This window comes from Pollachius pollachius, assembly GCF_949987615.1.
Source record: "Pollachius pollachius genome assembly, chromosome: 2".
NCBI lineage: Eukaryota > Metazoa > Chordata > Actinopteri > Gadiformes > Gadidae > Pollachius > Pollachius pollachius.
The window spans coordinates 21,287,228-21,303,742 of record NC_136935.1 but is presented as its reverse complement, the minus strand read 5'-3'; the positions used below and the strand labels follow the sequence as shown (position 1 = coordinate 21,303,742).

The following is a 16,515-nucleotide window of genomic DNA, read 5'->3' as shown; positions in this document are numbered from 1 at the left end:
CTTCATCTTACACAGCTAACAGATCCCCCTCAGATCAACAGCTCTGTGGGGGCGCTTTGTGATTGGCTGTACTGCATGACGGTAACTGAATTGCACTGAACAGTCACAAATAGGCAACATATCTCACTCCACTCAGTCATCCCTTTGCACTGCTTGAGTATGAGTACAGAGTATGAAAGTGACAAGAAGAGAGCCAACCATGTTGCAGTATGGCGACATGGTTGGAGTATGGCATTGGTTGTTGGGGTAACCTAAAGGATGTATCTGGCTCCATAGTCTCTATGGGACGTAAGACTTGGACACTGCAGCCTGATTTCTGATAGATGCCTTTTACACTTTAATGCGTTTGTTAGCTGATACCTGGTGTTGGATGCCAAAATGATAGGGAATAACAGTTTAAACGGTATAGGGCAGGGGTCGGCAACTAAGTTTGGCCTCTGGCCAATTATTTTTGGCCAGAGGTTTTCTCTGTTAATAATGACGCAGGGGGCTGGCCGTGGGCCGCGGGCTCTGCAGCCCGGCCATGGACCGGGGTCGGGCGGCCCACGGTTGGGGAGCTGCCGAGCTCATGTTGTATGATCTCCATATGTTAGGGACTCCAGATTGAAGATTAGCTTTAATCCCCTGCCAAGTAATGCAATAATTTGTTTTAAAAATGCTTATTAGCCTTGAGAATGGTGGATCAATGTGATGTTGTTTCTTTTTATAAACTAGTGTATTTTTTCATTTATTTTAGTAGAAATATCTATCGATCATTATATATTGTACATAACATGAGGCCATATAACCCAGTTATAATTCCGTATTATTTGTTATTTGTTATGTTTTCTTTCAGGAGATCATTGAGGCCGCTGCCATCACAGAGCCCATCCCTCCATCACCTCAAGCACCTCTTCTGCATTGGTAGCCCTAAGCCCCCCAACCCCAAGGAAGATAGAAAGATTAACCATCCACTGATGGTTTAAAACCGACCAAGTTATTGACAAAATGTGATGGTTGATGCCTTTTGGTAATGTGCAATATTAGTTCCATTATATCACTAGTTCTTGTTTGTATGATATTTTTTAGGGGTGTGCATCTCTCCTTTATAGGACGATCCGATACGTATCTAGATACATGTGCTACGATACGATTCAGGGACGATACATTTTAATATGGAACGATTCGATGCGATTCGATTCAATGTTCTAACGATCCAGTGCGATTTAATGAGATATGAATCAATATATGATTCATATCTATGAGATATATAGATAGTTAATATTCATTTAACGTTAACACATTCATTTTCTATCAATGAAAATAAGCCTTTTATAAAAGAGACATTGCCTACTTTCAAATATATATATGGTATAGGGACCATGGAATCAGAGGTTTTTATATTTATTCTTTAAAGTGTTCTTGTTCTTAACCGATTCTTATCTAATACCACCTTTTACATGTAGCTAAGTGACATTCAAAATAAATGGTATATTACGAGGGACAGATTGTAGTATTAAAAAAATCCTTTATTTAAACATGGCAATTACAAAATACATAATATAAATACCATTTCAAGTTGAACATCTTTACAATGGGGCTTGCTCGTTGCCCGAGGCAATGGGAGCCAGTCTGTCCCTTGTAGCATTACCAGGTGTCTGGTTATCTGCTAGTGGGTCACGGGGAGGTTGGGGGTCAAGCATTTTGAGTTGAGCATCCGCATCTGGCTCTAGCATGTCGCCATTTTCAAGGCACACATTGTGGAGAAAGGCACAGGACGCCTTTTAACAAACATTTTGTCGATCACCATTAAGGTACGGTGTGGGTACCAGATTGACTTGGCTGGCAGATCGACTCGGGGTCCTGGGCTTACAGATGACGTATCGACACTTGACGTATCGACACAAGCCAACGGACAAAACCCCGGAAGTGTCTGGGTGTGCGTCACTGTTTGACTCTGTGTTGGGAGCGTTGGAAGTGGATCGCCCCGTTCAGTGAATGGAGTTAACCAATTCTTCTTTCATATATTACCCAAGTATAGGCAACAATAAAACGCTTGGTTACACATTTATTTTTGTTTTCACATATGTTAAAATAATTATCACCTACAAAACTAATCCTATATTGATGAAAGCCCCCCCCCTCTAATGTTTATTGGCTCACGTTAGCCATCAATCTAAAGCCACAAATATTATCTGATCAATCTTTGTACATTAGATTATTCATAGATTAGAAAACAAAAGGAGATCGTCAATACTTGGGAATAACATGGGAATGAACGCGCATGCGCATTTAAAAGACAGCGTCTACAGGAAGTGCGTCATTATTGCGCATCTAGGACCCCGAGTCGATCTGGCAGCCGAGTCAATCCGGTACCCACAACGGCCACACCAAACGCGTTCCTTGCGTTAGGGGTGTCGAAAATCGGCATTTTTGAAAAGGGAACCATTGGTTTAGGCGCGTAGAGGCCCGGATTCGTAAGCTCAGAGGCAACTGACCCGAGGCCGTGGACAATCTCAAAACAACACATCCATTTGAATGGCTAACCAAGGGGAGGTTGTGTTTATTTGCGTTGGATCATAGGGGAGTGGTTTGCATAGAGTTACGCCTCGTGCCCACTGCATCCGTCCATTGACTGATCCCCATTGACTTGGAATGGGGACGGACGCGCAATGCATTGTGGATCCGTGGGCTCCGTTGGAACCTTCGGTGCCGTCAAAAAGTTGAAAAATGTTCAACTTTTTCGGCAGCGACGGATCCATCATCCAATCAGATCGCGTATGCAAATGTAAGCACTGTGACACTACGTCCTTTGACTGACGGTGCAGTGGGCACGAGGCGATAAGTTACGGCCACACTGAACGCGTTAGAGGCGTTGAAAACTGGCATTTTTGCATAGGGAACCATTGGTTTAGGCACATAGATGCGTTACATGCGCTAAAGCAGCGGGTTAAGCGCGGACTGCCAGTTAAGAAACCGACCTGAGGCAGATAGTCAAACACTAGAGCTCAATGATTGGAGTCGTTTATTCTACATCTGTTTCAGTCCAGGTTCGTCGTAAACCCATGAACCAGACGAGCAACAGAACATCAACATCAACCGAACAACATTCTATCGCTGTTTCATCGCGCAAATACACATACACAGCCACACTCACACATCAACACACGCACACACACACACACGCACACACGACATCCTGGGGGAATTCCTTCCATTTAAAATATTAGAAAGCTGTTGTTTACAGCAGTTCCCAGAAAGATAAAACAGCCCACTCTTGTGCACATTAATATATAATACACATCACATATTCCAAACACACACACACAATCAGAAGCACTTCAAAATGGAGAAGCATGTGGATGATGAATGCTAATGTATGGACACATGCAGAATTGCCTATCACAAACACAGCACACAAATTAAAAACACCCATGCACACACAAACGGCTAAAATTCCCATTCCATTGTGATGCTTTGCGATTTGAGTGAGTGATTAGAGTCGGTAAGTCAATGCACACAGGTAATCCCCAAGCCAGCCTGCCTGCCTGCCTGCCCGCCCGCCCGCCCCATATCGATGATATAACCCTCAGGGGGACTCTTTGTTTCCAGCCCCAGACGATGATTTTGTCAGGATTCTATGGCCAAATGAGAGAAGGGAAATCATGAGCATAGGAATACAGATCTGGATTTACTGAGGGGCATAAGACATTCATACAATGAATGATGAAATAGGTTTCAGTTTGTAAATATACTATTAAAAATACTATTTTCTATGGCTTTAACTAAACTGCTAAAGCCTAGAAGGTGATCGAGTTACTCAGCATCTTTATTTTACTGAACCCCAACACATAATTATACCCATGGGGATAAAATGCATTTTAAGTTTTTGAATAATCCATAATAATTTTTAATTGAGCATACATTTAGACCATAAGCATGATCTACGACTGGTGTGGGAATTCTTAACAGCATCATTATCAATTAATCACTAACAATAAAACTGTACTGTGGAAGGAGCCTTTATGTTCTACAAGCGCCAGATAAAATATATTGAAATTACAGCATCATCAATGATCACACACACACACACACACACACACACACACACACACACACAGTCAATCAGACCATAAAGTCCAGGCCAGAGCTTTGCGTTAGAAGGAAACAAGCATAGTAATCTCTCTGGGTCTGAGAAAAATATATCATGAAATATGACAGTGAGTAAATAGTAAATCAACCACAACCAGTCACAGCCACTGCTGCTCGATGGAGTGAGCACAATAACACCAACACACCCAGAGTATGTCATTCCAATGGATTACAGGGGTATGTGGCAGTGGAGCCCACATCTTCTACCTGGTCCTAAGATGCACTAGGAATCTAGAAAGTTATAATATCAAAAGGTCTTATACACTGTAGGGCTGTGTGTGTGAGCTTGATTTGAGTTCATCTAATACATGAAGGAGTTAATATTATTCAGTCTGTGGTTTAAGGTTAGGGTTGAGGGAGGGAGGGAAACACTGACATGGAGGTCCAATCAGAGGAGATGCCTGTGAGGGGGAACATCAAAGAGGAAAATGTATGGATCTCAACTCATCTGAAGGTAGTACGATGACCGACATTGTAACATTTCTGCATCTCTCATCTAGCCATAGCATTTTGTCCTTTTCTCTTAATGCTGATATTTTGACATTATCATTATTAATTGTCCTATCACTGGATGAAGTATAGTGTTTGAAAGTTCTGCAGTATAACTGGATACTATAAACAACAACTTGAAATCTACCTTTGAAAGCGCTTTCTGCCTGGGGGAATAATAGTAATTGGGTGAAAATAATAAATAGTTATACAATTTGTGTTTCAAGATATTCATTCCCTCACAAAGGAAAAAGATGGATTATAATAAGGCCATTTGCAGCAGTCATGGAAACCTTCTATTCAGAATATGTGATTGAAAAGATGAGCATGCCCACAGTTACCAAGCCTCTCCCTGTGGCTTCAAAGGAGAAGGCCTAAAGTGGGAATGACTGGCCTATGCCTACACATAGGGCCTAGCTTTAGGATGAACCTCATCAGCCCTTAAAGCTAAAGAAAATTTTGCATCAAAATTCCATCAACAAAGTTGACATGAAGATGGCAGAGTGAACTAAACAGGTTTTGTTTACCAGGTGAACTGGCTTCACTTATGATAGAAATGGAATCTTTATTCTTGTAATCGCGTAAACACCTGTCAATCTGGCCTGGTTCAGTCTGGCCTGGTTCAGCCTGGACTGGCCTGGTTCGGTCTGGCATGGCCTGGTTCGGTCTGGCCTGGCCTGTTTCAGTCTGTTTTTACAATGAATTGAAGGGAACATTTTCACCTGTGCATCTGTTTGACAGACAGGTATATTGATCACTGAGATAGCGTTGAATAAGCACAAAGTTGGTTTAAAAAGTAAAAGTAGCTTCTTATGCAACATTTTTGTAGCTTAGCTTGCTACATTTGTCTTGACCAGGCTGGACTCCTCACACCGCTGGGAGGCCGCTTTCTCCACAACCAACAGTATACCAGTATACAGCCCAGTACAGTTCCTGCCTCACCAAGGACATGTGGATGAGGACAGCCCAGATTGAACACTTCTCTCACTGAACCAGAGGAGAGGAACGGGAAAGGAAGAGATGGGAGGCTCAAAGCTGTTCACTGTTGGAATTTGTTGATTTCCTGACACATTTGGTTGAGACTGATGGAGTTAAAAAAAAAATAAGAAAAGTAAAACTCGGTCAACACAACTGTCCGGTCGCCTTCTTGTAATTGCATTATTCTAAAGTGAGCAATTTATTTCAAGATGCAAATGTTGTTATTTTTTAATAAGTACACTGAAAGTATTATTTAAATATTACACACATACAACCAAAAACGTTATTTGTTACATTGCTTTTGATTGTGTGTTAGGATCAAACCACGTGAAGATATTCTTTGTGACTTTTCCCTACAAGAAAGTGACTTGAGGCGATGCAGTTCTAACAGGACAGAGAGGATTTAGTCTGCTGGGCTGGTTTACTGAACACAGCAACTGATTGGGTAAATTGCTGCGATCAAAGTAATGAATGGATTGATCACTTACTGGTTGATGGAGGACGGCTCCCTGCAGGTCTCTGTTGTTACCGGTGGGTTAATGGAGGACGGGTCCCTGGAGGTCTCTGTTGACACTGGTTGGTGGAGGACGGGTCTCTGTTGTTACTGGTTGGTGGAGGACAAGTCTCTGTTGTCGGGGTTATCGCTCTACAGGCGGAGCCGTCCAGCTTGGTGGCGCTAGCAGGCTAGCGTTCAGCGCTATCCGCTAACCGGCAGATGACTTAGTGAATAATCCTCAATAGTCCTCATCCTCAGGAACATAAAGAACACGAGAAACGAACCGAGTGACGGTAAGTAGGTCCGCGATGAGCTGGTTCGGCAGGTTTCATCATATCATGTTTCATCATCTTTAGATGACGGCTCTTGTCCTCAGCGTGGTCCTCTGTCGGGAGCCCCTGCACATCAACACAACTGTCCTGGTTCTGCTGGACGCTGGAAGAGAAAACACACAAAAACACACACACACACACCGATGGAAGAGCAAAGGACTGTGGGACTTGTAGTACTACCAAACGATCTACATGTGTGTCGAATGTATGACACACACACACACACACACACACACACACACACCAACATACTAGCACACACAAGCACACACACTGTGTTTGAGCCCTGGTGTTTCCGTTGCTATGGTTACCTTACACATTTGGATGGATGCTTTTCTTCATTTAAAAGATCAATTTTTGGGCTAATGCTTATTTACCATATTTATAAACTTATTAACGAGGCCAACACATATTTCACTTATTCTCACATCTAGGACACCATAGGACATTTACATATGTTTACATGCTTGCATACTTTATATCAATTATGACCCTACATTACAGGGACATGGGGTTATTAGGATCAGCAACACAAACTAAAACTATCGAAGCAGCAGTAAAGTGTGACAGGCTGCTATTGTATAAAACAGGGGTCGGCAAAAGTTTGGCCTCGGGCCAATTTTTTTCCAGCCAGTAGGTGGTGGGCCAGAACATTATTAAAGGCTAGTTCAAGGAATTGATTAATGAAAGTGCATCTTGAACTGTGACGCAGGCCCGTCAGCTGGCTTAGTCATATGCTAAGCACTAGATGACTCTTAAAAGACGTACATATAAACAAGTGTATAACCTAATCACGTAAATTTCATTCCTGATCACGTTGGGTAGAGGTGTTGCTGCATTGTCTCCACAGAGACAACGCAGCGATATCATCATGAGCAGTTCTAACTGGAGAGAAAGTGAAATCCGCGAGCTGCTGATCATGTGAGAGAAGGTGATGCAGTCATATTAAACAAAGACGTTGAAACATGGTGCGATGTACGAGAGAGACGCAGAGGAACTGTCCATACGAGGCTTTTGTCGGGATAAAAAACCCTAACCCGTCCCTAACCCAAAAGTGGTCAGCAAAATAAAGAATATGTTGCCGTTTTTGCACTTGTAAATAGTTAATCGTGTTTGTAGCCTACACTCAGACGTGAACTCATTCTTGTATGCGGGTGTCTTCATTCATAAAAAAATATAAACATTCGGGAATATGTAAATTATTCAAAAGAGGTCTAGACTCCGTGCGCAGCCCCGCCTTTTCCAGTGAACAACGAAAGCCTGCGCCGTGACGAGTGGGGGTTTTTACCCCCTCGATTTTACACAGGAAACTTGAAGATTACCATAAGATGGTGAAATCGCTGGACGTGCCAAGCCTCAACCGAACCGGCAGTGTAGAAAGGCCTTATGCTGGAGAGAGGGCAGTAGTGCGCACCTAAAAAAGCAGCCAACCACTCTTAAAACACTTCACACAACACAACACAACACACACACACACACACACACACACCACGGCGGGTGCTGACTGACTGCACACACACACACACCACGGCGGGTGCTGACTGACTGCGCATACACACAAACCCCCGTTCCTAGCCTACTCACTGTTAGAAGAGCTGTAGGCGAAGTAGCCTCATCAGAGACTCTACATGCGTTAAACAGCAAAGTCTCAGAGCTTGGCGTCTTAAATCTTTTGTGGACTTTTGTCAACAGCTCCTGCCTTTCTCTACGTGCAGTATCACGAAAAAATACGTAATGTCGGGTCGCCATGGTTGTTGTATATAGGCCTAAAGAGGGGGGTTTGTGTCATTTAATATTGCATAGTTTCCAATAACTCCCGCTCAGCCCCTCACAGCTTACGCGTGACCGTGACGACCGTGATGTGTTTCTAACCTTCCGGGAGTAGTAGCAGGATTTGATACAATTAAATTCAAAAACGGTTGTGAAAGATAAAAAAGTTCACTGTATCCGGCCCTTTACATTTAAGCTAACAGATCGATATTCTAAAAAAAAATCATATTACTTCAGAATAATCTGGCCGGCCAGATATTATGTCTGGCGGGCCAGTTATGGCCCACGGGCCGCCAGTTGCCGACCCCTTATCTGAAGTGGGACATTGCTTCTGATGCTGAATATTTCCCCAGCAAAACCAGTAAGCAGGTGAAAACCTGAGCTTGGCTTGGGGGACCTCCTATTTATTAACTCCCTACAATGAAAGAATAATGCAGTATTGCAGTTATTTTTTTTATTTAATAATAAAAGAACATAATGTGAATAAAGATGTTGTGTGCGACACACAGGGCAAGCCCTCTGAAGAGGAGTGTGGTGGTTGCTAGGCGCAAGGACCCAAACATAGCAACAGCTATGTTTGTGGGTTGTGTTCTGCAGGAGCCGGGAGGTCAGCTGGTACCAGAGAGTCCTCCGTGTGACAGGGTTATGTCATAGACACACGCTGTGCTCATACTCAGCAAATATTAAATAACACTGTGCTGTTCCCGGTCTGAGGAACTGTGCAGGGATGTGTTGTCATGCTGTCATAGCGACAGTAACCATGTGCAGCTGTGTGTTGACATAATGTTTAGTGGATCACAGGCCAGGCACACACTGGCTCCCCCAGATGAATGAGCATGTGTTCTTGTGTTGATTTAGTTTGTCGCTGTTGCAGAAGTACGAGTAGTCCTTCTGCACCGTGGTTCAGTATGTTTATCTACAGTGAACATTCCTTAAGCCATCAACTTAAGTCTGTGTTGACAACAGACTCTTTTGACACATTTGTCCCTCCTCCACTCTCTGGCGATACTACAGACTCTACAGATTCTGGCTTTGTATTCTGGCTAGAGCCAGAATACTGCTATAGATAATAGCTTTTAAGGTAGAGCACTTTCCTAAGAAATATTTGACACATGCAACAGGCCAACATAACACGGTCTGTAAACTTACAAAAAACCATTAATGTTTCCACCTTGATTATACTCTCACAAATTAGAATTTTGAATAATAGTAAAAGAAAACACCATCTGAATTGACTTGGATTTTTCCAGATATTTCATATAATTGATATATATTGCCATCAATATTTATTATTTATTTGTCACATCGGTTAAATAAAAAAGATCTCTGTGGACCAGTGAGTTGAACGATTTCGATTAGTTATCCTGAACCTGAAATGCAGAAACAGATTTCCAACAAAAAGGCATTTACTTGATTTAAATTAAGTATAAAAACAAATGTACATAAAGAACAAGACGACAAACTCTCAGGCACCAACCAACTGCTATTTTGGACCGCAAACATTTCTTGGTTGTGACTAAATATGTTCCATGTCAGCTGGACCATGGGCTGTGAGCTGACCATTGGCTGATCTGGAAAGGTCAGAGTGACCGTGGACAGGGCCTGACAGCAATCCACCCTGCGGTAGGCTGTGGCCCATGACCACCCCATGGAGAATCAGCTGGACGAAATTGGTCAGAAAGTGCAATTGCAGTTGTTTCATTGGAATCCATTTTTTTTATTTAACTTTTGGTTGACCTACAAAAGTGTACGGAGCCCATTATAGGTTGCTAAAGGCATATTACATAACATTTTGTTTCTTTGTGATCGCCCCCTAACTATCCTTCTGAAAAAAATGGGGCGTGCATCACTTGGCCTGTTTTGCTTGCTTGCCTGACTTTGCCTAACTTTGTGCCTGCGATTTGAAGCAGCAGGACCAGTCCAGACAATATATGGATGTGATGGCACTCTTCATAAGCTCAATAAATATTTTTTGTTCATACGTCATTCTGTTCTGTATAGATGTATTTATTGTTAGACCAACAAACCTAATTCTGGAGACGTTTTGAAAGGAAAGACGATTGTAGTGGGAGAACTGGGGTGCCGGTGTAATTGTGTGTAGATGGAAATTTGATACGAGTCAGGGAGGAGGGTCCCTTAGTAGAAGGTTGCTCAGGGCCCAAGGGAGGTCAGAACTGGCACGGGGCCGGGTCATTTACGTGTCATTTTCTGTTTTCACCATCCAGGATCATGTTTTCCATATGTGAAGTATTGTATTTAAACATACATTTGTATTTCATTGTAGAGCTGCACGCAACGCATTGATCCACTCAGGCTCTCACCACTGACAGTGGCCAGTCTGGGAGTGGCTCCTCCCCCTGCACTCTGAACCAAACAACATCAGGGATGTCCAGGAGGTGTGTTGGCTTCTCCCCGCAGGTGGACGGCTGGCCTGATTCATGAATAAGTCAGTTTAACCTGTATTATATAGGCTACAGTCTATGATAATTCAGTGTTACGGCCCATTGTCTAGGCGCAACCATGAATGGATAGACACGAGAATTACTAAAAAGTGGGGGTTTATTCAGGTTACATGACTTAGCCCAACCGCATATCTTCATGTTGAGAGGGAGACTTCCTCGTGGGTCTGGTCTGCTTAAGTAGCCTACACCGCAAGGTGTAGCCGATGATTGCAAATTGGCAGCTGCAAACAGGTGATAGGTAGAAAATACTCCACAAAACATAACAGCACCAGCAGGGGATGCTAGAGTGCATATATAAACTAAAGAAAATAAGGGTCCGTAACAGTCAGTTTAACCTGTATGACATTGGCTAAAGTCTATGATAAGTCAGTTTAACCTGTATTTAGTATTGGGTATTGGCCACGTAGTTATGTACGTGCTTATTACTGTTGTAGAGTTAATGCTGCAGGAAACACTGTAATATATATGATAACTTCATAGTATTAAATGTAGGTTCAACATGCACAACATTCTCAAGGACATTTTGGTGTGATAATTTCAAACACCGATAACAACTCACATACACTATCTACAGCTGGTAACTACCCCACATACACTATCTACTGCTGTAAACTACCCCACACTATTTACAGCTGTAAACTACCCCACATACATGAGGTGGAGGGGTGGAGGGACAGGCTCCAGTCCAGACCTTGTTCCATTGTTATTCAACAGCTCAGAGGATCAGACAGACATCCTTCTGTTGCCAATGACATCATCTCTCAGTTCACTTAGATGCAAGTATAAGTAAGGTTAACATAAAGCATGAATTATACAAGAATATAGGGTAAATATATTTACAATGGAGCCAAATGTTAAACACTTGATATTACCTGGCTTTCCTTGGTCAACAAGCCCTTGCATTCTGAGGGACATTTACATGTGTTCCTCATTCACGTGTTACAAAATATATACCCCCAGCCCCCTCATTTAAGTATAAGTGGCCCCTCAAAGACGGCTGGCTCACGTCACGGTGAGAGGAAACGCCCTCCTATGGTTTCTCGTCTGTGGTTTTAGAATGTGTATTCTGTAGGCTCCAAGTTGGAGTTAGGTTAACTAATCCATACCTCGGTTAAAATCAGACATACCAGCTCTAGGATTATGACTGTATATGCCACAGACAAATAAAGTGGCATTGTTAACTATTACAAATGCATATTTTACTGTTTAAATTAATAGAGCTTTCACAGGGCTCATCTCTTAAACCCATGTGGTAAGTCATGGAGATTTAAGAACTGCGGTCAAGCCAGCCGACACATCGAGATCGGCAGTCAAGCCAGCCGTTTTTTGCTGTACCTGTTTATGCTAGCCATTACGGTAATAGCGTCTCAGAACTAGTTTCAAATTAAAAGCATTCGTCGGGTACATACCAAAAGACAGTCAATGAAAGCAAATACTATCAAAGGAAATGTACGGACGTTGTGATAGTTACTTTCAAAATAAAAGCCCAACTAATTGACAAAATGTAAGCTTATGCCAATAGTTTATTGGAGATTTAAAAGGAAACGCCCTGTTATCCCACACTCATTCCACTTCAGGGTTATAGTTCACGACCCATAGGGTCACTTAAGAAATTCCAGGACATTCTGATGTGTAGTTTCAAAATAAAAGCCCACCAAAAATTCAAATAGGATACATATTTCATATGATTTTGGATTTAATTTAAAAGGAAATGCCCTGTTATCCCAGACTCATTCCACTTTAGGGTAATAGTTCACGACCCCATAGGGTCACCCAATAAGTTTCAGGACATTCTGATGTGTAGTTTCAAAATAAAAGCCCACTAGCTATTGAAATATGAGACATATTACATATGATTTTGGATTCGCTTTCAAAGGAAATACCCTCCTCACTTCATATAACTAATGTATAATATGTAACCCTTCTGTACGTAATTACTTTATGGACATCGTCACTCGTAGTGCGCGGACATTGTTCGCGAGTTCTTTGCAAACCAACTCAGGTGACGTTGTTACTCTCTGCGGTAACAATAAAGCCTTGATCATTCAACCCTTCCCTTCCTGACTTCTGCCAATGATGGTTGCGGCATGACTAATTCTAATATGCAAAGTCCTAATCAAGGACCAACCCGGTATTGGCGTGATACCGGTTTGCAAGGACACCACTAATGTACACACATCTTAGGCGGTGGGTTTTATCCACGACAGTTTGAACATTGTTGGAAACCACTGGGATAATGTGAGTGAAAAACTCCAAAATATATTTAACAGTGAGTCTAGACGTTTTTTGATATTTTAATGCAGAAATGTTACATATGTTACCTTTAAATCTTTAAACACCTTTAATACACGACAACACACAAGAAAAACAACAGATTCTCAAAATCCACTTATTAACTTGGGTGGAACTAATAAGACAACAAAGGCAAACAAGCGAAAAAATTCTAGAGAACAAAAATAACTGTCAGTAAAATGCTGACAGATAAGAGACAATTATATTATTAACTTTCTGGCACTTTATGACAGTAAACCCACATTATGTTCTACAACACGTTTTTCAAAGGTCTTTTTTATCTGCAAATTGTAACAATTCCAACAAAGATTTACGGAATAACGTATTTATATTATTTGCTGGAAAAAGTGTGTGTGGTAATGGCATAAAATATGGTATAATTCAAGAATTTGTACATTTTAATTTGTGACTAAAGTATGTATGGGTGCAACCGGGTCAATATTTGTCTAATAGGCTTGTAATTTGATTTCATTGCTGAGTCACTGCAAATAATTGTATTTAATGTTTTTAGTTGGCTCACCACCCACTGCCATTGGCTAAAGGGTATGCAGCTCTCTGATTGGAGCAACCACAAGGTAATGGTCAACCAAAACAAGGACACATATGGACATGACAGTTAATTTCAGACACACCGGCCATGTTTTGTCTCTTTAGGGCTGAATGACGTCACCACTTGCAACAAGCATTCAAATATGCAGTATTCAATAATAATTCAGTGATCAATCACTGAATTATGTATAGCACATAAATGTGCTATACATCCCTTCACAACTATTATGTATATTATCTGAATCATAACATGATTTGTTTCGTAGACTCTCGCCATGGTAGGGATTGTACGTTAAAACACACAAAAAATAAACATGTGTGCTCATAATTTGGAAAAATGTAAAGCTATACAATAACTAAAAGAACGTCATACAGCAATTTCTTTCAGGAATCACTCGTTTCATAGATTTAACCATTTATTGCATGAAATGGTAACACACTTTAGTTTTGCGGTATGGTTCCACTCTTTTCTGGTGCTCCCTGCTGTAGGATTTGAAGCATGACATAAAGATGTCAGATACTGAATACCAACTGCATACGAACATGACTACAGGGAGCATGATACATCCCCCATGGGGTACATCAGATATCTCAACCGATTGTGGAGGTAGTATGTGAAACAGAGCAGAACAAGCAGGTGGAAGATGGGTGGTGGTTAACTTTGCAGAGTGTGTTTGAGATAAATTGACCGCCTATCAATGTGCGTGCGTTTCACTTGACAGCGTTAGCTGTCAGCTGATAGGTGCACATGACTAGAGTGTCCCGCCAGAGCTAGCTGCACCCATGTAATACAGATTTTATAAATATATATATATATATATATATATATATATATATATATATATATATATATATATATATATATATATATATATATAAGTGTCAGCACCAAAAGTCTTCAGCACAGGAGTCACACCATGTCAACAGTAAATACTCTTCAGATGATTGTGTCCTCAAACTTCAAATGACGTTGCTTGAAACATAATCACCTTCAGCCCTCAAATGAAATCATAAAGAACAATCCCAAAAAAATAATTTTATGAACAACACAATTTCTCCAATTGTGGAAAATGATAAGCAATAGGATAGGTTATTTATTAGAGCAAGCAGGATCAGTGCATGAGACGAAGCAACATTCTTAGGCATTCACAAATCCCTTTCAAAACATGGCTGAAGGAGACAGAAATGGCAGATATTACAAAGTTAATACTTCATGATGGCACAGTAATTGCATTATAAAAGTGTACAGAAGAGACAACAAACACGTTAATTAATGTTTGTTAAGTCTATCCATCACCAACCGAGGTAACACAATGGTGATTGAGCACATTGTACCTATTGTGTTATGTTAAATAGTTTGTATTGTATTGTTTTTTTATTGTTCTGCATTGTTTTAATATCTTCCTGCACAGGGACTGCAGGTGTAAATAAGCTATATGGTTGTGTTGTGCTTGGCCCCTGTTAACTAATCTAATTCAAACTTTGTCCCACTGATGTAAGCCCTTGCATTTGTCCTGTCGGTCGTGCCACTTTAAAATCCCCTTTTGTTTGTGTTGTTCTAACCAATGAGAGTTTGAATATTCTGTATTTTTTAATTCATGTTAACCATGGTGAGGCAATTAATTTCATTTGTTGCCACAATGTGGCACCAAATCACAAGGGTAGCATTTAGCATGTTGAGATTTCAGGCATCAAATACAACACAACGTGTATTGTGTTGTATTTTGATACCTGCAACCTCTTGAATCATAAGTCAGTTCAAAAGAATGAACAGAGTGATACCTTGTACAAGAACCAGCCACCATAGAGAAGGTCTGAACTAAATAAACAGGTGGCAAGAGAGACATTTGCTTCTATTTGAGAGGATAAGGTGGAATATACACCTTGTTGGTCATTCTATTTTTTTCTTTTGTCCCATAACTGTTTTGCTCTAACTATGTTGCAAAAACCTGGTAACCATGCCTTACAATACTGTATATAAAATCTGATATCACACCACTGATACATCCATATAAATCGTCCCTTTCTGTGTAAGACTACAGATGCACTTGTATTTATTACTAGGTCAAGGTTGGATAATATCTGCACTGGAGTAAACAAAATTGTACCTTGCCCTGAGTTTAGGCGCACTGCATTCTGGGAGGTTTAAATACTGCCAAACAAACAATTGACATTCTGTTCGCCTTTCTGTCCATGTCAATTGTTCAATTGATATTCTGTGAAGTATGCAATGTAACTTCTCAACTATAATACAATGAAATTGTGAATTCACTCATATGAAAAAATATGTGGAATAAAAAGAGGAATTATGCGTGCATGCTTGTGCAATTGTGTGTGGGTTCAAGCTTGTTTCGAAAAGTTATGGTCATTGGGCAACTCTATAACCCCCACACTCCCTGTCCCACCGTTCCGCCTCCCTGTCCTTACCAGATAGGCTAACACCGATGCCCTCCATCCAGGCTGCCCTGAAGGCCGGGTGGTCACGTCCTGAGCTTGAGGATGATGGTGGCCAGGAGGAGGAAAAAGGTGTTCCATCCCAACGTGACCGCAAAACCGCGCCACACCATCATGTGACCTAGGCCCCAACCTATTGCAAGAATGGAGATGCATAAAAATGTGGGTGTTATAGGGGTTTTTTAAAGCATGATTGATAAAATACATAGAATTAATATAGATTAGTGGTGTCCTTGATTAGGATTTTGTATATTGGAATTATTCATGCCGCAACCATCATTGGCAGCAGATCAGCACTCTAGGTAGCGACTTAGTCAATCCTTTTCACCAGGACGTACCATCGTATCTCTCTCTTCTCACCGTAGAGGTACGATATGTCCTTCTAGACTAACGATATTACTGTGACAAGGGAGCATACATTAGCAGAACAGAGTCTATCTAATCATGCTCCCTTATCAAAACATGCTCCCTTATGTGTTTGGTAGCGTATTTGATCTGTAGACCAATTGCCCTTATCAAACGATGCTGCAGAACCACGTGGTAGCACAATTTCAAAGGAAGC

General features: G+C 41.3%; 1 protein-coding gene across 1 annotated transcript in view; it reads right to left on the bottom strand.

The window, feature by feature from the left end:
* Positions 1-14,365: 14,365 nt before the first annotated feature.
* abch1 (ATP-binding cassette, sub-family H, member 1) overlaps positions 14,366-16,515 on the bottom strand; it is a 48,687-nt gene continuing 46,537 nt past the window's right edge. The window contains exon 20 of the mRNA XM_079730963.1: positions 14,366-16,086. Coding sequence (XP_079587089.1) covers positions 15,980-16,086 — 107 coding nt within the window. The 3' untranslated portion in view covers positions 14,366-15,979. The remainder of the gene's footprint in view (positions 16,087-16,515) is intronic.